Raw genomic sequence first — 22,419 nt, forward strand, 5'->3', positions numbered from 1 at the left:
GCTAACGTCGTGTTCTATCTAGACCTAACATGCCTTAGGGAATATGAAATTTGAACATTACATGACAGTCATCTACTGAGTGCACCGAGAATACTTCCCCTTCCTAATAGCCTCGGGTCCCGCCTCCTTCGCACGGCGGGCCCTCTCTCGCTTCCTCTCCCTATCAGCTTCACGCTCCTCCGTCTGCCGACGTTCCATATCTGCGAACCTCTTCTGGATCTCTTCTTTATCTTTCTTGCGCTTCTCCTCCATTTTTTCGTCTTGCAGCATTCGCTGCCACCTTTCCGCAGCCCAACTTGCTTCGCGCTCAACGTGTTCCTTAGCTTCGGTCGATTGCTCCATGTCCAGCCACTGTATGAAATCACAAAGAGGTGGTGGACTCTATTTCCAAGCCGAGTTAGAATTAACTTACTGAACTCCGAAGGCGCAAACTAGATAGTGTGAGGTGATACCTTCGCTTTGTCCTTGCCGTAGCGCTTTGGCGGATCGTACTCGTAGTTCTCACACATGAAGAACCTCCTGCCGAAGTCATCGCCCAAAACTTTGGACTCTATCAGCTTGCACAACGAACCGCAGAAGCACATTGGAACCTGCACTCCTTGAGGCACAGGTTTTCTAATCTTGTTCCACGGAATATAGGTAGAACCAGAGAAAGACATGGTGGTCGTGCGGGAATGGCTAGTGACTTCGTATGAGATGGCTATTGACTTCATATGAGATGAGACGATGTTCTATTTATAGATGGAGCTATTTGGTCTATAGGCGACGTTTCAAACGGCGGTAGGTCCTTCCACATTTTTAATTATAGTGGGGGTGCAGAAGAATCTGATGTAATGTGACAGGACATCGAAAATCGTAATTGAAACTCATGAATATCTCATTAAAATATATTTTCACAGACTATTAGAGTTAAATCTAATTTGTATAAATTTTTGAAAAAATATTTCCCTAACCTCCGCTATCTCTATTATTTTCTGAAATATATCTAAATGTAAAGAAAATAATTACAGTTCAGACAGCCTATAAAATAATTATACAATTAATTACAGCAGTGAGAGCATATAAAATAATTAAAAAAAATTGTGGGAATACATACCGCCGTTTCAAACGACGGTAGGACACTGGCCGTCTACAAGACGGCTACAGCCGGCTATAGTCGCGCTGCAGCCCGGCGGTAGCACTTACCGCCGGTTCGTTTGGCGGTAAGGAGCTACCGCCGGATGAAACGGCGGTAAGTTCCATGGGCCGTGGGCCAAGAATCTTACCGCCGGTTTATCCGGCGGTAACTCCTTACCGTCAAACGAACCGGCGGCAGGGTGATATTTTTGCAAAAAAAAATATAACTCCATATATTTTTGATAAATCGAATAAAAAATAATATAAAAATAAAAAAATCGCCTTCCTCGTTCCCCTCGTGGGCTTCCTGCCCCTGCTGCCGGCCTGCCGGCCTGCTTGCCTTGGTCCACGCGGGCTTGCTCCCCGGCGTGGCCTGCTTCCCCCGCTGGCGGCAGGCCTGCCTTGCTTCTTGGGCCGCAAGTCCCGCGGGCCGGCCCCACCGAGCGCGGCCGCGCGGACCGCGAGAGCATCCCGCCCGCTGTCCCCGCACGCGCTGGTTGCGCTCGGCCCGCCGCCGCCGGCTGGCAGCGTGGGCCTTCGCGCCGGCCTGCCGTCAGCGGCGAGCACGTGCTCGCCGCACGAGCCGAGGCCGCCTACAGAAAGAAGAACAAGAGCAAACCCCTAGACTTTGACTCTAAATTACTCCTTCAAAACGCAACAAAATTCGAATAAGAATTTAACCACACAAGCACGGCCACAAGATCTAATAAGGATATGATAGCTATGCATATGACCTTGATTGGCGTATGGCATATCAAAGGATTCCAAAAAGGTGTTCAAGTAAGGAAGGAGGTCTAAGGCTAATTCAGCTCGAGTCGCCAAACTGGAGGCCCAAACAAATTCAAGTTCCAGCCCACATCGGCACCAAAAACGACGCCCGAGTCGCATACGATCGAAGTTCAAATTTGAACTTCTGCATATGTATGGAAAGCTAAGGAGATAAGATTTCCAATGTCACCGGTCCCACCTTTTTATCATATTCGAGTCAACGGAAATTGTCAAAACAAGGGACCTTCCAGAATCTATCAGAGTGTTGTGTCACCGTCTTTTGGGCCGTTGGCCCTTGGAACAATCAAAATATTTTTTGAGTAGTATGAGATACTAGTATGTGGAGTCGATGAGTTTACGGAGAGTATACATCGAACCCTATGTATAATATTTTGAATCTTCTATAATGACAAAAAATTATTTAAAATATGATGTCATGCTAATTTACAGAAAATTTGAACCTTTTTTTAGATATTAGCATCTCCAAGAGTTTCTTATATTTTCTTCCCTAAAATTGTTGTTTTTCAACTCCCTAAATAAGTATGAGGAGGTAAAAAAAAGTTCATCTCCAATAATTCCCTGTTTTTACTCCAATTTTCATGAGCCCACATTAATTCACCGTGATTGATCGAATTTGTGTGCCCTTTAATCCGATCAAACTTCGTAAGACCACTAATGCAGGCAAGCAGGACTAAGTCAAACCAAAGCAGTAAACATCTTGATTCCCAGAACCGAACAGCTTGATTCCCAGACTGCATGGCGGCAGGATCAGCGCGGGCAGAGTAGGCCGACCGAACAACTTGAGGGCTTGTCTAGATCATTTTGCATTTTTATATTTTTGAAAGAGAATCTTTAACATTTAAAGTATTAAATGTAGACTAATTATAAAAATAATTACAGATCTCGTCTGTAAACTACGAGACGAATTTAATGAGCCTAATACCGATGGGGAGGCACGGAACCGCGTATATTTACGCACAACCATCAGCAATATACCAATTGTTAGGAGATGGAAAAGTAGGATAGGAGATTATTGGAGAAGATTTTTTATTTTCTCCAAAAAATTAAGATGGGGAAGAAGAATAGAGAACTCTTGGAGATGTACTATTGATGATTTCTTTCTTTTTCTTTTTCCTAAAAACTCGTTTAAATCGCAGAATATAGCAAAACGCGTAAAGAATACGAAACTTCCACACTATGATTATGGCAAACTATAAGTTAAAAAAATATATAAGCATATTTCAGTGATCACCGGCCAACAGGCTAATGCAATTTTGCTTGCCACAGCAAGCACTCCCGAATGCTGAGAAAGCTTTGCATGCATGCATGCAGCATGCCTGGACAGCACAGCTAGGCTGCAGCTTGCCAGCACATAGCGACATGCACATGCATCCAAACTGACATGCAAGATGGGCTGCACATAGTGGTACGGTTCAGGTGACGGGCTGCTATTTTGTAATGCTGCGCGCGACGTATATAGTCGCAGCTCGCAGCGTCCCCGCGCCCGCAGGTGATCGGCGAATGATTTGTTCGTAATTGTGATTGAATTTGTGAATAATTAATTTCTCACTGTAATAAATTTTGTAATTGCAATTCTGAAGAAATCTTTAGAATCAGAGAAGCTGGCATTTGGAAACGGAGAAGCTGGCGCCACACGTGCTCACGAAAGCCGGCGAGCTGATTTTTTTTTGTTTATGAAAAATAACATTAGTCCCGTACTCCCGTTTGGATAGATACCAGGGCAACATCAGTCCTGGATGGGTGGTCCTGTTTGGGAAACCAGTACTAAAGTTGGTTTCCAACCGAAATTATTGTAGGATTCCGTACTAGTAGAGACTAGAGAGAGGTCGCGTGCAGTATTGACAAAAGATATTAGAAAGAAACTCATGAGATGACCAGGAAAAAAAAAGCCATGAAAGCTAGTGGTATTGAAAAAGGATCATGGAGCCGGCGAGATGACGAGGGAAAAATGGTAGACATCCGAATGATGTGACTGTACATATGTAGAGATATAAGTAGATATCCAAAGCCTGATTTTGAGAGGAGCTAATGACCTAAAGGAATCAAAGCTTACATAACACGAGGCGTGAAAAACAATCGAATTACTAACAACAACCTGTGTGTACACACAAAAAAACTCGATCGGGGTATGACGGTCCCGATGTATTTCATTAAAAAGGAAGCGACTCGGCTTCTCGGCCAAGAAACCTCTTGAACCCTGGCTTCTCTAATTAATGAGGGGAATTTTTTAATTTTAGTATAAATTCGCTCCCACCAGAAGCTGAATCCAGGACTTGAGGAGTGCTACCAATAACAACCAAATCAGTTAGAGACCCTTTCGCACAAACACAGGTACACACTCGATTAAACAGTTGTGGATGGTCGTTGCGTACGTACACTGCGCCAGCATTCAAATCTCAGCGTACACTCAGGTTGTCTGCTTTCGACTTATTTCGACTTATTTCTACTTATTTCGGTTTATTCTTTCTCATAAAATACTATTGAATCAACTGAAATCATCTAACTTTTTATCAGAGAATGACCGAGACTAATTAAAAATAAATAAATTTATCAGTGCTAATATGTACCAACAAAAAATATCCATAAACTTATAAAGAAAGGATAAGGAAAGGAATAGATATAAGAAAAAGAATAGTGAGAAAAATAAATCTAAGAGGTGAAGACAAATGAAAGATAGATACGTTATGCAAGAGGATTATCCACGATTACATTAGAAATAAAGTAAAGAAGGAAGAAAGAAATGGAAAAGAAGAATAAAAATAGAGAAGAAAACAAAAAGGAAAGAAAGAGAAAAAAACTACTACTAAATCTTTGCATGCATGCAGCATGCGTGGACGGCGCAGCTAGGCTGCAGCTTTGCCAGCACATAGCTAGTGCATGCACATGCATCCAAGCTGACCTACGAACTGGGTTGTCTGCACGCTACAGGTGACGCATATAGGTGGCCAACTGGGCCGAGCCCGTTGGGCCGGCACGGGCACGGCCCGAGAAAAGCACGGCCCAAACACGGCCCGGCTCGTGGCCTCGCGGGCTCGTGCCGTGCCCGTGCCAGGCGCCGGGCCGTGCTTGGGCCGCAATCCCGGCCCGTGGCACTAGCACGGGCCCGGCCCGGCTAAGGCATCAGCACGGGGCGGCCCGTCGCTCCCCCCTCCCATCCTTCTCGCGACAACCGACAGGCGACTCGCCGCTCATGTCGCTCCTCTCCCCTCCCCCACCCCGCCGCCGCCGCGCCGCTCCCCCTCCGGCCGCGGCCGCAGCGCCGCTCCCCCTCGGCCGCCGCAGCGCCGCTCCCCCCTCCGGCCGGATCCGCAGCGCCGCTCCCTTCCTCCCGTCCGCGAGCTCGGACCTCGCCTCCGGTGTGCTCGGATCTCGCCTCCGTCCGCGACCTCGGACCTCGCCCCCGGACGCCGCCGTCGCCCCCTCCGCAGCCTCGCCTTCGCGCTGCTGCTCTGCTCGGCTCCTCGCCTTGGCTGCGGCGGCCGCCACGAGGGCCGAGGCGCAGCCGGCGTGCGACCTCGGTGGCGGCGTCCCCTGCCTCTGCCGCGTCGCGTCGCCGGCCAGCCGCAGCTCGTCCTCGCCCACCTCGCCGCCGCCGCCAAGGGCCGCCGCCGCCCCCACCCGTCGCCTGTGCGGCTGCGCCGGTCTTCCCCGCCATGGTCCGCCCCGGCCGCCGCCGCTCGGGCCTGCCGTGCTGCCGTGCCTAGGAGCACGGCCCGGCACGCCGGCGCCCTCGTAGGGCTGTGCCCGGGCCGGGATGTCGGCACGGCGGCACTACGCGGCACGGCACGGCGGCGCCGCCGTGCTCCGGCGTGCCGTGCCTCCCCGTGCCCGTGCCGGCCGTGCTCGGGTCGTGCTCGTGCCGTGCGGCCCGGTTGGCCACCTATAGTGACGCACTGCGATTTTGTGACGTCGTATTGTCGCAGCGCCCCGTCCCTCCCCTCCCATACAAAGCCAGCCGCTAAACCCCCACGCCTCCTCATCCAGCCACCCACTCCGTCCTCCTCCGCCGCCATGTGCTCCTCCTACGACCGCTCCCCGTCCCGCGGCGCCGTCGCCGACGACCTCTCGTTCTACCTCGACCTGCCTCCCACCCCGCTGCAGTGCCACCAGCCCAACTGCCGGGCCGCGGAGTCGCCGGAGGACATGGTGCTCCCCTTCATCTCCCGCATGCTCATGGAGGAGGACATCGACGACAAGTTCTTCTACGAGTACCCCGACCACCCGGCGCTGCTGCAGGCGCAGCAGCCCTTCCTCGACATCCTCTCCGACGACGCCTCCTCGTCCCCGTCCGCGGCCGGCAGCGGCGCCAGCGTCACCCACCCCTCCACCTCCTCCCCCAACGCCGCCGACGCGCCCCTCCACCCCGCCGCCGCCGTCGACTGCGACGCCCAGTTCAACGGCTTCGACCTCGACCCGGCCGCCTTCTTCAGCGGCGGGGCCAACTCCGACCTCATGAGCTCCGCCTTCCTCAAGGGGATGGAGGAGGCCAACAGGTTCCTCCCCAGCCAGGACAAGCTCGTCATCGACCCCGACCCGCCCGACGACGCCAAGAGGTTCAGGTTCCTCCGCCCCGCGGAGAACAAGCAGCTCGCGGCATCCGGGTTCGACGCCGCCGCTCCCGCTGCCGCGGTGGCCGTGGAGGTGGAGGAGGCTGTCGTGGCGGCGCCTGGAGGCGGCGTCGGGGGCCGCGGTCGGAAGAACAGGTTCGACGACGACGAGGACGACCTGGAGATGCACCGCCGGAGCAGCAAGCAGAGCGCGCTGCAGGGGGACGGCGACGTCTTCGACAAGCAGCACATGATCACCTCCCAGCAGATGTGCGTCCTCGTCGAGCAGATGGAGAAGCTGCGGATCCCCACGCAGGAGGAGGCCGCCGCCAAGAAGGCGGCGGCCGCGGGCGGCAAGGCCAAGGCCAAGGGAGGAGGAGGCCGCCGCGTCGGGAGGGAGGTGGTGGACCTGCGCACGCTGCTCCTCCACTGCGCCCAGGCAGTCGCCACCGACGACCGCCGCGGCGCCACCGAGCTGCTCAAGCAGATCGAGCGGCACGCCAGCGCTCACGGGGACGCCATGCAGCGACTCGCCCGCTGCTTCGCCGAGGGCCTGCAGGCGCGGCTCGCCGGCACGGGCAGCAGCACCAGCACGCCGCCGCTGATGCCCAAGCAGCGCACGCCCGTGGTCGACATGCTCCAGGCGTACCAGCTGTACATGGCCGCCATCTGCTTCAAGAAGGCCTTCTACCTCTTCTCCAACCAGACCATCCACGCCGCGTCCCTGGGCAAGAAGAAGATCCACATCGTCGACTACGGGATCCACTACGGCCTCCAGTGGCCGTGCTTCCTGCGGCGGATGGCGTGCCGGGAGGGCGGGCCGCCGGAGGTGAGGATCACCGGCATCGACCTTCCCCAGCCAGGGTTCCGCCCCGCCCAGCGCGTCGAGGAGACAGGGCGCCGGCTCAGCAGCTACGCCCAGGAGTTCGGCGTGCCGTTCAGGTACCAGGTGCTCGCGGCGTCGAGGATGGAGACCATCCGCGCCGAGGATCTCAACCTGGACCCGGAGGAGGTGCTCATCGTGAACTGCATCTTCCAGTTCGAGAACCTGATGGACGAGAGCGTCTCCATGGAAAGCCCGAGCCCGAGGGATGTTGCGCTCAAGAGCATCGGGAGGATGCGGCCTCACGCGTTCATCCATGGCGTCGTGAACGGCTCCTTCAGCGCGCCGTTCTTCGCGACGAGGTTCCGGGAGGCTCTGTTCCATTACTCGGCCCTGTTCGACGTGCTGGACGAGACCACCCCGAGAGATAGCACACATCGGATGCTGATCGAGGAGAACATCTTCGGGAGGGCTGCCCTGAATGTCATCGCGTGCGAGGGGACGGATCGTGTGGAGCGCCCCGAGACGTACAGGCAGTGGCAGGTGCGGAACCAGCGAGCGGGGCTGAAGCAGCTGCCGTTGAACCCTACTACTGTGCAGGTTGTCCGGGACAAGGTCAAGGGGTGCTACCACAAGGACTTTGTGATTGATGTGGATCACCATTGGCTCTTGCAGGGGTGGAAGGGCCGCATCCTCTATGCCATCTCGACATGGGTGGCAAATGATGCTGCTGCTGCTGCTGGTTCTTGTTGTTTTTAGCTGTTTTGTTTTTGACTCGAGGTATGCCTAATCAGAATTCAACATGGTTAACAGAAGATGGGAGGGATGAGAAGGCAGCAGAAGGCATGCAGAAATCCGTGCTTTGATGTAATGTGAAATAGATGTTTATTACGCAGTCGTGTTTCTGCTTAGTGCTATTTAGTAGTCGAATTTAGACTTAGAGGTCCTGGTCTGGATCATGTTGGCTGCAGCATGACTTGCGAGTTGTGATCAATCCAGTCAGTTGATCAGGTTGTAATGGCAGTCCGGTGCTTACTGCACCGGCATTGTATGATAAAGCGCTGAAACCTGTGTTTGTCTAGATGTTCTGTTCATTGGATCTCTTTCCTGATGGGCATGTGCTACATATTCATACATGATTCATGTTCAGTGAAGCAAATGCTTTTGGGGTACGTACATGTTGGGTTGATGTGGTAAAGGAATAAGGATAATTCTGAATCGTGTCGCAATATTGGATTCTTGGAATTGTTCATTGGTCAAATTATGTGCTTATTATCTGTTGTACAAACAAGAGTTAATAATGCTTTTCAGGCTCTGTTGTGAGTTCAGCAAAACAGGGCTACCATTTTTGTCCGTTCTCATTCTGTGAGGGAGTGACAATGACTGCAACGAAATCTGTCGTTGGATGATACTAATCCACTGACAGATATCCCAGTGTTGAGAGGAAGAGAAGCCTGCTGCCAGCCTTAATCAGGAGATTTGTGATGATTCCATGTATCCTGATATAATTGCACTGCAAATCCCAGCACTAGGGTAAACGCCTGCACAGATCACAGGTTGGAATCATTCAAGCGTCAGGTTTTGTTATACTAGTATACCATAACAATTTTAGATGTTTCTTGAGAACAAAATAATTGACTAGGTATGGACAGAGCGAGAGTGTACCTGAACTGCTGAGTGGAATCCTTGAAAAATGCAGGACGGGATTGCGAGAATAACCGTGAAAATCGTTGCACATGGCATTGAGCTTTTTGTGAGACCTGAACCTGACCAAAGAAGACCAAGGGATAGGAATACAAAACATGAGCAGTCGTATTTCTTCTAAATAATGTGTACAATCCGGACTTGGGTCCTGGTCTGGAATCTAGATTATGCTCGCTGCAGCATCAGTTGTTCTTGTGATCGATCCAGTCAGTTGATCTGGTTTTAATAGACACTTGTTTCTCTGTGTCAGGTTTTAGCATTGTATGATAAAAGTGATGAAGCCTGCGTGTCTGTCTATGTTGTTTCGTACATGAATCCAGATGGCACGTGTTATCATTCAAATACGAATATACGATTCGTGTTCAACGAATCATGAATTTTGATAGCCGACATATTTCTTTTTGAAAAATTGCCGGAGCACTCCTTGTTTACTTCTGTGTATAGCCCTGTTAGCTTCTAGCTGCTACAACACCATGCCCGTCAGCTTAGCCTGGTCGGGGCGTCTTTTTAATTTTTATATTTTTCAAAAAAATTTTTACAGAAATATATTTTTGGTTTTAGATTTTACAGTTCTAAACCCCTACCGCCCGGCAGGAGGGCGGCAGGCTCCCGCCCCCAAATATAAAACTCCGCCCTTTCCCTCTGTGCCCTTATTTTCTGCCCACGAGATCCAAAGAGGGGAGAAGGAGAGAGGAGGGGTGAGGGAGGTAATTCCAACGGCGAAGCCCTGCCGGATTTTGGATCCGAACCGCAGGTAATCAATATTTCTCAACTTTTTTATTCCAGAATTTTTATTTACATATAGGTCCCTACCGCCCCCCTGCCCGGCGAAGCCCTGCCGAGTTTTGGATCCAAACCGTAGGCACCCGCCAAGGACCTCTGCACAAAAAGTTTATTTTTATTTATATATAGGTCCCTATCGCCCCCTGCCGCCCCTCTGCCGAGCGGTAGGAGTATAGAACTGTAAAATCTAAAACCAAAAATATATTTCTGTAAATTTTTTTTGAAAAATATAAAAATAAAAAAGACGCCACGTTTGGGCCGGTGGGGAAATCTGGAGGGTGGTGAACGACGTGTGGGCCTACGGCTGCGGCCCAAGCAGCCCAGGTGCGCGCCAGTGGGCCTGCCCAGGTTGGCCCGGAACCTTCCCTTTGCTGCGCCTGCCGCCGCTGCCGTTGCCGCCGCCGCCGGTGCGCCGAGGGTCCCCGCCGGCGCGGGAGTTGGGGCCGCCGCCGGATCCAGATCCGCCCCCTGGTTCCCGTCGGTGGAGGAGCGACACCCGCCCTGAACGGCGCAGGACGAGTTGCCGGAGTAGACGAGGAGCGCCGTGGCCCGTGGCCGTCGCCACCTTGTCCTCGCTGGCCAGCCGCGATTCCTTGAGGACAAGGAGGTCGCCGGCCTGGGCGAACGTGCGGAACACGGAGGCCTTGGCGAGGTACACATTGGTATTCTCAGGAGCCTCCTCTCGGGGATCTGATACTAAAGAAGCTTGATGAGGTTGAAATCTCGGTGACATCGGCGGAAACACTTTGCATTTGATTTAAGCGATTCTTTCAACACGCTATTCTAACTAATTGATATCATTGCATGACTAACAAATGTAGTGGCTAATGTAGAATTGTAGATAGGTTCTGCAAGTAGCTGTAAAAGGACGTACAAAAAGCTTCAAAAGGATCAGGAACTTCAGATTTACTCCTATAAGTTAATGGTTATTAAGACTTTGAAGCATTTGCTGCCATCAAATTGTAGCTGAGGCACCGGATATATGTGAGAGTTTGGAGATGTGGGGCCTTTAATGAACTTCAGTTTTCAGAGCTGCAGTCCTTTAGCTCAGAGTTCAAGCTATACACCAAAATTTCGGTATTATTAGTGTTCTGCGGTGATGTATATCTATCATCCTTTTCCTTTTCTCTCCCTTTTTTTTTGTGCAGGGAGATGTCTTTATTGGTTATTTAGAAGTTCAATTTACTTGTGTTGGTTCTCCTCGCTTGTAACATGAACGTTCTTTTGACTCAGAAAATGCAAGCAATGGTACAAGTACAAGGGGTTGAAACTTCCAAAACCAAGACCTCATCCAGTTGATTCAATATATGCTGACACGTGACACTGTGACAGGTATGCTAACTTTAGTCAAGCTGGCTTTTATTTCCTACTTTCACTATCCTATTTCTAGTGCCATGTATTTGTCTTCAGTAGTTCTGGTCATCAATGTCTGTTTCACTTGTGTTCCATCATAGCTTCTGCAGCTGACTGCTTGACTCAGCCTAGTTGCATGAAAATTTTCTGATTGTTTTGGTATTGGACCATTAACCAAAACAATCCAATTGGGATCTCTAGCACATACTAGATAAATCCTGGTTTCTTTTTCTGATGATAATTGACTTCCACAACATACCTGCATAGCAATGATAAGGTCACAATACTGTAGCTGTGTCAAGCAAGACTTTTACTGAAAAAGGCCCATTTGTGCAGAAATCAAATATTTATAGCTTGATGTCTTCCCCCATTTTTTTTGTAATGTAAGTGATAAAACAATCTGTTTACACAAGAATATGTCAGAGCATGTAGTAATCAGCCCAACCCTTCCACCTTTTCAGTAAGTATCGACCAAACCTCCACATCAGTTAACAAAATCGCTGTGGCGACCTGAAAATCTGCAGCATCCCGAAATTGGTGATTGTTCTGCTGGTTGGTGGCGCTTTTATGGACCAGATGCTGGCTTGACAGACAATATTGCCTTATACAGAGTTGAAATCATGCCATTACTATTATTAAATTAAAATATGACCTCATGGTATTTTCAGTAAAAAGAAAAGAGTATCGTAGTAAAGATGCCATGGCTGTTTGGTGGCGCTTAGAATTGATTTTGATTGGCATCACAATACGGTAGGTCCTTTTTCAACGATGCCATGGCTCACAGACCTGTAATTTCACTGCTTCGTCAAAAGTTTTTGGAATGTTTCGGTGGGTATTGGTAACAGGTGTTTTGGTTCGGTTATCCGAATCTGATGAACTATAGTTCCAACATGTGGTTCATTGAACCTCATCATCTAGTCGTTTCTTCTAACGACAGGAAGGTGGAAAATCATTTTCTTTATACGAACAAAGGATAGCTGTTACCGGTTGCCTCGCGTCTGGCGATAAAGGTGGTATCTGCTTAGTCAATGCTGACTGCTTGACTTTTGTCACTTTTTCTCCATCCTGTGTTCATACTTCACGGTATTTTCCTGCTGTTTTTTCTTTGAAGGACCACCCCTCGATATTAATCTCCTGGGTTCATGATATCATGTCATGCTATGCTTTTGGAGTCCTTGTCCTGATGTATGGATTAAAAATGGACCCAATGCATCATATCATAATTTATTGATTTAGTGGTTATGGCTGCATTGCTTTATGTCCTATCTAGCATAGTTTAAGTACATAGTGGTTCATGAATTATGGTACCTTTTGGTCTGTTCCCCATCATATGGCACCACAATTGGAGTATAAAATCAATAAATTCTAGCAGCCACCCAGAGCAGTCACTAGTGCCACCACAAGGCATCTGGCCTCATTTTAACTGGGCAGATCTTACTTGTACTGTACGTGTCTTTATCGTAGTGCACATGATCTAGGCTAAGCTTGGCCATGCGAAATCAGACGGTTTTCCAGGCGCCTGCGATCACTGTCACAAGCTACCTGTAGCTTGGGACACTTGAAGCAGATGATGATAAAGTTTATTTCCTATTATCTGTTGATTTTAGGATTGGACATGATATGGCTGATGCCGATGGATCCTTTTGGTGGCTATCAACATCGTCGCCGCCGTGGTTGCGCGCTGTTGATAGTGGTGGGCTGTGTGCGAACATTGTCACGGTGCGCTGTGGAGCGTGCGAGTACTGATGGTACGTGCAGAACCGTGGACGACTGTGGAGCAGTGAGAGGTAATATCTGTGTTCAAAGTGCTTGGACGATGCAGGCAGCCCTGCGTGTATAAAAGAGCACATTGTGGTTGCCGAGAGCACAGACTTGCAATTCGGGTTCCACTTTTTTTAATTAGCCCAAACAAACAGCTATGAGCTCCTCATTCTCCCGGGCAGCTTTTCGTCGGGAAATGGAGGCTAATTTAGAACCCTCTCCTAACGATCCCAATAGATGAATTACATATTGCAAGGTATGGCCGAAAGGTGTAGAGCCACCCGATTGCTATTGCCAAATGCGTTGTGTTCCGAACATATCTCGTGATTACGAGACTTTTGGCCAGAGGTATTGGTGTTGCAAAAATATCGAGAAAGTTCAAAAAAGAGGTGCAACATCACAGGTATAGTTTAATTTGTAAATATGCTTTTGTTATTTTTATTAATTTTGAATCGTTTCTTGTTTGCAAAAGTACGCTGGTGATGACACGCATACTCATTGGTGTCATTTCCATGAGTGGATTGACACGTGGATCACTCATCGTGATCAGCAATATATGGAGTGGTTGAAGAAGGTGAATGAAGATTTACGCAAAGGCGAGCGTATAAAAGCAGACATCGCGGGACGTGATAAGGGTACTGCCCGTGAATGATTGATGTTGTACTGCTACGTCTGAATAAATAATGTAACATTTGTTCGAATTACCTAAGGCATGTTAGGTTTAGTCTTGGACCTCGTTACCGTAGCTTGCAACAGGTCCTGACATGCCATGTCATGTGTTCTGTGCGTTGAATTGTGTGGACCACTATTTAATTTGTGTTCAATGTATGAACGGTGATTGTTTTGATTGTTTTTATTGTGTGTACTGGCCGATATATGCCCATGGAGTTGTCATCGCGTCGGTCTGAAAAGTTTATTTGTAGGGCAATGCTTCTGAAAAATCTATTTGTAGCTAGTACAAATTACACAATGCATATTAATTTGACATTGAAATTACAATAACAATTGCACTGGCATGTACATGGAACACGCTAACGTCGTGTTCTATCTAGACCTAACATGCCTTAGGGAATATGAAATTTGAACATTACATGACAGTCATCTACTGAGTGCACCGAGAATACTTCCCCTTCCTAATAGCCTCGGGTCCCGCCTCCTTCGCACGGCGGGCCCTCTCTCGCTTCCTCTCCCTATCAGCTTCACGCTCCTCCGTCTGCCGACGTTCCATATCTGCGAACCTCTTCTGGATCTCTTCTTTATCTTTCTTGCGCTTCTCCTCCATTTTTTCGTCTTGCAGCATTCGCTGCCACCTTTCCGCAGCCCAACTTGCTTCGCGCTCAACGTGTTCCTTAGCTTCGGTCGATTGCTCCATGTCCAGCCACTGTATGAAATCACAAAGAGGTGGTGGACTCTATTTCCAAGCCGAGTTAGAATTAACTTACTGAACTCCGAAGGCGCAAACTAGATAGTGTGAGGTGATACCTTCGCTTTGTCCTTGCCGTAGCGCTTTGGCGGATCGTACTCGTAGTTCTCACACATGAAGAACCTCCTGCCGAAGTCATCGCCCAAAACTTTGGACTCTATCAGCTTGCACAACGAACCGCAGAAGCACATTGGAACCTGCACTCCTTGAGGCACAGGTTTTCTAATCTTGTTCCACGGAATATAGGTAGAACCAGAGAAAGACATGGTGGTCGTGCGGGGATGGCTAGTGACTTCGTATGAGATGGCTATTGACTTCATATGAGATGAGGCGATGTTCTATTTATAGATGGAGCTATTTGGTCTATAGGCGACGTTTCAAACGGCGGTAGGTCCTTCCACATTTTTAATTATAGTGGGGGTGCAGAAGAATCTGATGCAATGTGACAGGACATCGAAAATCGTAATTGAAACTCATGAATATCTCATTAAAATATATTTTCACAGACTATTAGAGTTAAATCTAATTTGTATAAATTTTTGAAAAAATATTTCCATAACCTCCGCTATCTCTATTATTTTCTGAAATATATCTAAATGTAAAGAAAATAATTACAGTTCAGACAGCCTATAAAATAATTATACAATTAATTACAGCAGTGAGAGCATATAAAATAATTAAAAAAAATTGTGGGAATACATACCGCCGTTTCAAACGGCGGTAGGACACTGGCCGTCTACAGGACGGCTACAGCCGGCTATAGTCGCGCTGTAGCCCGGCGGTAGCACTTACCGCCGGTTCGTTTGGCGGTAAGGAGCTACCGCCGGATGAAACGGCGGTAAGTTCCATGGGCCGTGGGCCAAGAATCTTACCGCCGGTTCATCCGGCGGTAACTCCTTACCGTCAAACGAACCGGCGGCAGGGTGATATTTTTGCAAAAAAAAATATAACGCCATATATTTTTGATAAATCGAATAAAAAATAATATAAAAATAAAAAAATCGCCTTCCTCGTTCCCCTCGTGGGCTTCCTGCCCCTGCTGCCGGCCTGCCGGCCTGCTTGCCTTGGTCCACGCGGGCTTGCTCCCCGGCGTGGCCTGCTTCCCCCGCTGGCGGCAGGCCTGCCTTGCTTCTTGGGCCGCAAGTCCCGCGGGCCGGCCCCACCGAGCGCGGCCGCGCGGACCGCGAGAGCATCCCGCCCGCTGTCCCCGCACGCGCTGGTTGCGCTCGGCCCGCCGCCGCTGGCTGGCAGCGTGGGCCTTCGCGCCGGCCTGCCGTCAGCGGCGAGCACGTGCTCGCCGCACGAGCCGAGGCCGCCTACAGAAAGAAGAACAAGAGCAAACCCCTAGACTTTGACTCTAAATTACTCCTTCAAAACGCAACAAAATTCGAATAAGAATTTAACCACACAAGCACGGCCACAAGATCTAATAAGGATATGATAGCTATGCATATGACCTTGATTGGCGTATGGCATATCAAAGGATTCCAAAAAGGTGTTCAAGTAAGGAAGGAGGTCTAAGGCTAATTCAGCTCGAGTCGCCAAACTGGAGGCCCAAACAAATTCAAGTTCCAGCCCACATCGGCACCAAAAACGACGCCCAAGTCGCATACGATCGAAGTTCAAATTTGAACTTCTGCATATGTATGGAAAGCTAAGGAGATAAGATTTCCAATGTCACCGGTCCCACCTTTTTATCATATTCGAGTCAACGGAAATTGTCGAAACAAGGGACCTTCCAGAATCTATCAGAGTGTTGTGTCACCGTCTTTTGGGCCGTTGGCCCTTGGAACAATCAAAATATTGTTTGAGTAGTATGAGATACTAGTATGTGGAGTCGATGAGTTTACGGAGAGTATACATCGAACCCTATGTATAATATTTTGAATCTTCTATAATGACAAAAATTTATTTAAAATATGATGTCATGCTAATTTACAGAAAATTTGAACCTTTTTTTAGATATTAGCATCTCCAAGAGTTTCTTATATTTTCTTCCCTAAAATTGTTGTTTTTCAACTCCCTAAATAAGTATGAGGAGGTAAAAAAAAGTTCATCTCCAATAATTCCCTGTTTTTACTCCAATTTTCATGAGCCCACATTAATTCACCGTGATTGATCGAATTTGTGTGCCCTTTAATCCGATCAAACTTCGTAAGACCACTAATGCAGGCAAGCAGGACTAAGTCAAACCAAAGCAGTAAACATCTTGATTCCCAGAACCGAACAGCTTGATTCCCAGACTGCATGGCGGGAGGATCAGCGCGGGCAGAGCAGGCCGACCGAACAACTTGAGGGCTTGTCTAGATCATTTTGCATTTTTATATTTTTGAAAGAGAATCTTTAACATTTAAAGTATTAAATGTAGACTAATTATAAAAATAATTACAGATCTCGTCTGTAAACTACGAGACGAATTTAATGAGCCTAATACCGATGGGGAGGCACGGAACCGTGTATATTTACACACAACCATCAGCAATATACCAATTGTTAGGAGATGGAAAAGTAGGATAGGAGATTATTGGAGAAGATTTTTTTATTTTCTCCAAAAAATTAAGATGGGGAAGAAGAATAGAGAACTCTTGGAGATGTACTATTGATGATTTCTTTCTTTTTCTTTTTCCTAAAAACTCGTTTAAATCGCAGAATATAGCAAAACGCGTAAAGAATACGAAACTTCCACACTATGATTATGGCAAACTATAAGTTAAAAAAATATATAAGCATATTTCAGTGATCACCGGCCAACAGGCTAATGCAATTTTGCTTGCCACAGCAAGCACTCCCGAATGCTGAGAAAGCTTTGCATGCATGCATGCAGCATGCCTGGACAGCACAGCTAGGCTGCAGCTTGCCAGCACATAGCGACATGCACATGCATCCAAACTGACATGCAAGATGGGCTGTACATACTACATAGTGGTACGGTTCAGGTGACGGGCTGCTATTTTGTAATGCTGCGCGCGACGTATATAGTCGCAGCTCGCAGCGTCCCCGCGCCCGCAGGTGATCGGCGAATGATTTGTTCGTAATTGTGATTGAATTTGTGAATAATTAATTTCTCACTGTAATAAATTTTGTAATTGCAATTCTGAAGAAATCTTTAGAATCAGAGAAGCTGGCATTTGGGAACGGAGAAGCTGGCACACGTGCTCACGAAAGCCGGTGAGCTGATTTTTTTTTATTTATGAAAAATAACATTAGTCCCGTACTCCCGTTTGGATAGATACCAGGACAACATCAGTCCTGGATGGGTGGTCCTGTTTGGGAAACCGGTACTAAAGTTGGTTTCCAACCGAAATTATTGTAGGATTCCGTACTAGAGAGAGGTCGCGTGCTGTATTGACAAAAGATATTAGAAAGTAACTCATGAGATGACCAGGAAAAAAAAGCCATGAAAGCTAGTGGTATTGAAAAAGGATCATGGAGCCGGCGAGATGACGAGGGAAAAATGGTAGACATCCGAATGATGTGACTGTACATATGTAGAGATATAAGTAGATATCCAAAGGCTGATTTTGAGAGGAGCTAATGACCTAAAGGAATCAAAGCTTACATAACACGAGGCGTGTAAAACAATCGAATTACTAACAACAACCTATGTGTACACACAAAAAAACTCGATTGGGGTATGACGGTCCCGATGTATTTCATTAAAAAGGAAGCGACTCGGCTTCTCGGCCAAGAAACCTCTTCCCTGGCTTCTCTAATTAATGAGGGGAATTTTTTAACCTCAGTACAAATTCGCTCCCACCAGAAGCTGAATCCAAGACTTGAGGAGTGCTATCAATAACAACCAAATCAGTTAGAGACCCTTTGGCACAAACACAGGTACACACTCGATTAAACAGTTGTGGATGGTCGTTGCGTACGAACACAGCGCCGGCATTCAAATCTCAGCGTACACTCGGTTGTCTGCTTTCGACTTATTTCTACTTATTTCGGTTTATTCTTTCTCATAAAATACTATTGAATCAGCTGAAATCATCTATCTTTTTATCAGAGGATGACCAAGACTAATTAAAAATAAATAAATTTATCAGTGCTAATATGTACCAACAAAAAATATCCATAAACTTATAAAGAAAGGATAAGGAAAGGAATAGATATAAGAAAAAGAATAGTGAGAAAAATAAATCTAAGAGGTGAAGACAAATGAAAGATAGATACGTTATGCAAGAGGATTATCCACGATTACATTAGAAATAAAGTAAAGAAGGAAGAAAGAAATGGAAAAGAAGAATAAAAATAGAGAAGAAAACAAAAAGGAAAGAAAGAGAAAAAACTACTACTAAATCTTTGCATGCATGCAGCATGCGTGGACGGCACAGCTAGGCTGCAGCTTTGCCAGCACATAGCTAGTGGCATGCACATGCATCCAAGCTGACCTACGAACTGGGTTGTCTGCACGCTACAGGTGATTTTGTAACGTCGTATTGTCGCAGCGTCGGAGCGTCCCCGTCCCTCCCCTCCCATACAAAACCAGCCGCTAAACCCCCACGCCTCCTCATCCACCCACCCACTCCGTCCTCCTCCGCCGCCATGTGCTCCTCCTACGACCGCTCCCCGTCCCGCGGCGCCGTCGCCGACGACCTCTCGTTCTACCTCGACCTGCCTCCCATCCCGCAGCAGTGCCACCAGCCCAACTGCCGGGCCGCGGAGTCGCCGGAGGACATGGTGCTTCCCTTCATCTCCCGCATGCTCATGGAGGAGGACATCGACGACAAGTTCTTCTACGAGTACCCCGACCACCCGGCGCTGCTGCAGGCGCAGCAGCCCTTCCTCGACATCCTCTCCGACGACGCCTCCTCGTCCCCGTCCGCGGCCCGCAGCGGCGCCAGCGTCACCCACCCCTCCACCTCCTCCCCCAACGCCGCCGACGCGCCCCTCCACCCCGCCGCCGCCGTCGACTGCGACGCCCAGTTCAACGGCTTCGACCTCGACCCGGCCTTCTTCTTCAGCGGCGGGGCCAACTCCGACCTCATGAGCTCCGCCTTCCTCAAGGGGATGGAGGAGGCCAACAGGTTCCTCCCCAGCCAGGACAAGCTCGTCATCGACCCCGACCCGCCCGACGACGCCAAGAGGTTCAGGTTCCTCCGCCCCGCGGAGAACAAGCAGCTCGCGGCATCCGGGTTCAACGCCGCCGCTCCCGCTGCCGCGGTGGCCGTGGAGGTGGAGGAGGCTGTCGTGGCGGCGCCTGGAGGCGGCGTCGGGGGCCGCGGTCGGAAGAACAGGTTCGACGACGACGAGGACGACCTGGAGATGCACCGCCGGAGCAGCAAGCAGAGCGCGCTGCAGGGGGACGGCGACGTCTTCGACAAGCAGCACATGATCACCTCCCAGCAGATGTGCGTCCTCGTCGAGCAGATGGAGAAGCTGCGGATCCCCACGCAGGAGGAGGCCGCCGCCAAGAAGGCGGCGGCCGCGGGCGGCAAGGCCAAGGCCAAGGGAGGAGGAGGCCGCCGCGTCGGGAGGGAGGTGGTGGACCTGCGCACGCTGCTCCTCGCCTCCTCCACTGCGCCCAGGCCGTCGCCACCGACGACCGCCGCGGCGCCACCGAGCTGCTCAAGCAGATCGAGCGGCACGCCAGCGCTCACGGGGACGCCATGCAGCGACTCGCCCGCTGCTTCGCCGAGGGCCTGCAGGCGCGGCTCGCCGGCACGGGCAGCAGCACCAGCACGCCGCCGCTGATGCCCAAGCAGCGCACGCCCGTGGTCGACATGCTCCAGGGCCCAGGCGTACCAGCTGTACATGGCCGCCATCTGCTTCAAGAAGGCCTTCTACCTCTTCTCCAACCAGACCATCCACGCCGCGTCCCTGGGCAAGAAGAAGATCCACATCGTCGACTACGGGATCCACTACGGCCTCCAGTGGCCGTGCTTCCTGCGGCGGATGGCGTGCCGGGACTCGGGAGGGCGGGCCGCCGGAGGTGAGGATCACCGGCATCAACCTTCCCCAGCCAGGGTTCCGCCCGGCCCAGCGCGTCGAGGAGACAGGGCGCCGGCTCAGCAGCTACGCCCAGGAGTTCGGCGTGCCGTTCAGGTACCAGGTGCTCGCGGCGTCGAGGATGGAGACCATCCGCGCCGAGGATCTCAACCTGGACCCGGAGGAGGTGCTCATCGTGAACTGCATCTTCCAGTTCGAGAACCTGATGGACGAGAGCGTCTCCATGGAAAGCCCGAGCCCGAGGGATGTTGCGCTCAAGAACATCGGGAGGATGCGGCCTCACGCGTTCATCCATGGCGTCGTGAACGGCTCCTTCAGCGCGCCGTTCTTCGCGACGAGGTTCCGGGAGGCTCTGTTCCATTACTCGGCCCTGTTCGACGTGCTGACGAGACCACCCCGAGAGATAGCACACGGCGGATGCTGATCGAGGAGAACATCTTCGGGAGGGCTGCCCTGAATGTCATCGCGTGCGAGGGGACGGATCGTGTGGAGCGCCCCGAGACGTACAGGCAGTGGCAGGTGCGGAACCAGCGAGCGGGGCTGAAGCAGCTGCCGTTGAACCCTACTACTGTGCAGGTTGTCCGGGACAAGGTCAAGGGGTGCTACCACAAGGACTTTGTGATTGATGTGGATCGCCATTGGCTCTTGCAGGGGTGGAAGGGCCGCATCCTCTATGCCATCTCGACATGGGTGGCAAATGATGCTGCTGCTGCTGCTGCTGGTTCTTGTTGTTTTTAGCTGTTTTGTTTTTGACTCGAGGTATGCCTAATCAGAATTCAACATGGTTAACAGAAGATGGGAGGGATGAGAAGGCAGCAGAAGGCATGCAGAAATCCGTGCTTTGATGTAATGTGAAATAGATGTTTATTACGCAGTCGTGTTTCTGCTTAGTGCTATTTAGTAGTCGAATTTAGACTTAGAGGTCCTGGTCTGGATCATGTTGGCTGCAGCATGACTTGCGAGTTGTGATCAATCCAGTCAGTTGATCAGGTTGTAATGGCAGTCCGGTGCTTACTGCACCGGCATTGTATGATAAAGCGCTGAAACCTGTGTTTGTCTAGATGTTCTGTTCATTGGATCTCTTTCCTGATGGGCATGTGCTACATATTCATACATGATTCATGTTCAGTGAAGCAAATGCTTTTGGGGTACGTACATGTTGTCACAGCCCAGAAAAAAAGAAAGAAATAAAAATTCCCTGCCGGGCCCCACCCGTCAGCCTCTTCTCTCCCTCCTCCCTGCTCTGTTCGGCGCCGCGCCGCCCGCGTCGCCACGCGCCGGCCATCCCCGGCTTCCGTGCCGCGCGCGCTCTCCGCTCGTCCTTATCCGTGCTCGGCCGACCTCGCTTCCCCTCCCCTCTAGCTCCCGTGCACGACCGGCCCCTGCCCAAACCCTAGCCCCGTTCCCCACCTCCGTTACCGCCGCCCCAAGCCGTTCCGCCGCCGCTCGCCGCCGCGATTCACCCACTCCGGTGAGCCTCCCTTCGATTTCTCTCGCGGGGAGCATCTCCTACCTCCCTGCGACCGATTCCAGCCCTCAAATCCCCTTCTCCCTTGTCGTGCAGGCACCCCGGCGGAGCCCCGTCGCTACCACCACTGGACGACGTCGCGCCGCCCGTCCACCGCCGTTCTCCGCCATCCAACCTGTCGGTGAGGCTCGCCGTCACCTCCTTTTCCCCGTGCACGCCTCCCAATGGCTGCTCCGGCCCCGCCTCGCGCCGCCGCCGTCCGCCGGCTCCTGGGCGGGTCAAGGCGAGCGCTGAGCCTTGACCCGGCCTGGGTGGGCCGCTGGCCCATGGGCCCCGCCTGTCAGCCTCAGGGCTGGCTGGCTGTGGGTGCACCTAGCAATTTTGCTAGGGTATCTTTCAGCCTCAGGGCTGGCTGGCTGTGGGTGCACCTAGCAATTTTGCTAGGGTATCTTTAGGATTTATTTTTCTGCAATCTTATAAATTGTGTAGAAATTCGTGTATAGCTCCAAAAATTGTGAAACTTGTTTTGTTAGATTCCTCTAGCTGAGATCTACTCAAAAAAAATATTGTTTTGCATGTTAATTTTCTGTAGATTTATCTATAGTTTTATCTTGCAAAAGTGAGTTTAATGCTTATTTATTTGTGTATTGCTCTAAAAATGCCAAACCAAATTTTTTAGACTCCTTGTGAAGTGTAGTTTTCA

General features: G+C 50.2%; 1 protein-coding gene, 1 long non-coding RNA gene and 1 pseudogene across 3 annotated transcripts; all 3 read left to right on the plus strand.

Annotated features, from left to right (window-relative positions):
* The first annotated feature begins 5,858 nt into the window (after positions 1-5,858).
* On the plus strand, positions 5,859-8,429 carry LOC120666546 (scarecrow-like protein 34). Its single transcript, XM_039946418.1, has one exon. It carries the CDS (start codon positions 5,917-5,919, stop codon positions 8,032-8,034), a length of 2,118 nt encoding a protein of 705 aa, XP_039802352.1. The 5' UTR covers positions 5,859-5,916; the 3' UTR covers positions 8,035-8,429.
* Positions 8,430-10,069: 1,640 nt separating this feature from the next.
* LOC120666549 lies at positions 10,070-12,919 on the plus strand. 2 transcript variants are annotated; one of them, XR_005671784.1, is made up of 4 exons: positions 10,070-10,414; positions 10,729-10,839; positions 10,996-11,094; positions 12,723-12,919. It is a non-coding gene; the product is annotated as an uncharacterized LOC120666549 (long non-coding RNA). The 2 variants fall into 2 exon arrangements; XR_005671783.1 differs by lacking the exon at positions 10,729-10,839 and having other exon boundaries at positions 10,075-10,414; positions 12,723-12,913.
* Positions 12,920-18,797: 5,878 nt separating this feature from the next.
* On the plus strand, positions 18,798-21,381 carry LOC120666547 (annotated as a pseudogene).
* The last annotated feature ends 1,038 nt before the right edge of the window (positions 21,382-22,419 follow it).

The sequence above is a fragment of the Panicum virgatum genome, chromosome 3N, assembly GCF_016808335.1.
Source record: "Panicum virgatum strain AP13 chromosome 3N, P.virgatum_v5, whole genome shotgun sequence".
NCBI lineage: Eukaryota > Viridiplantae > Streptophyta > Magnoliopsida > Poales > Poaceae > Panicum > Panicum virgatum.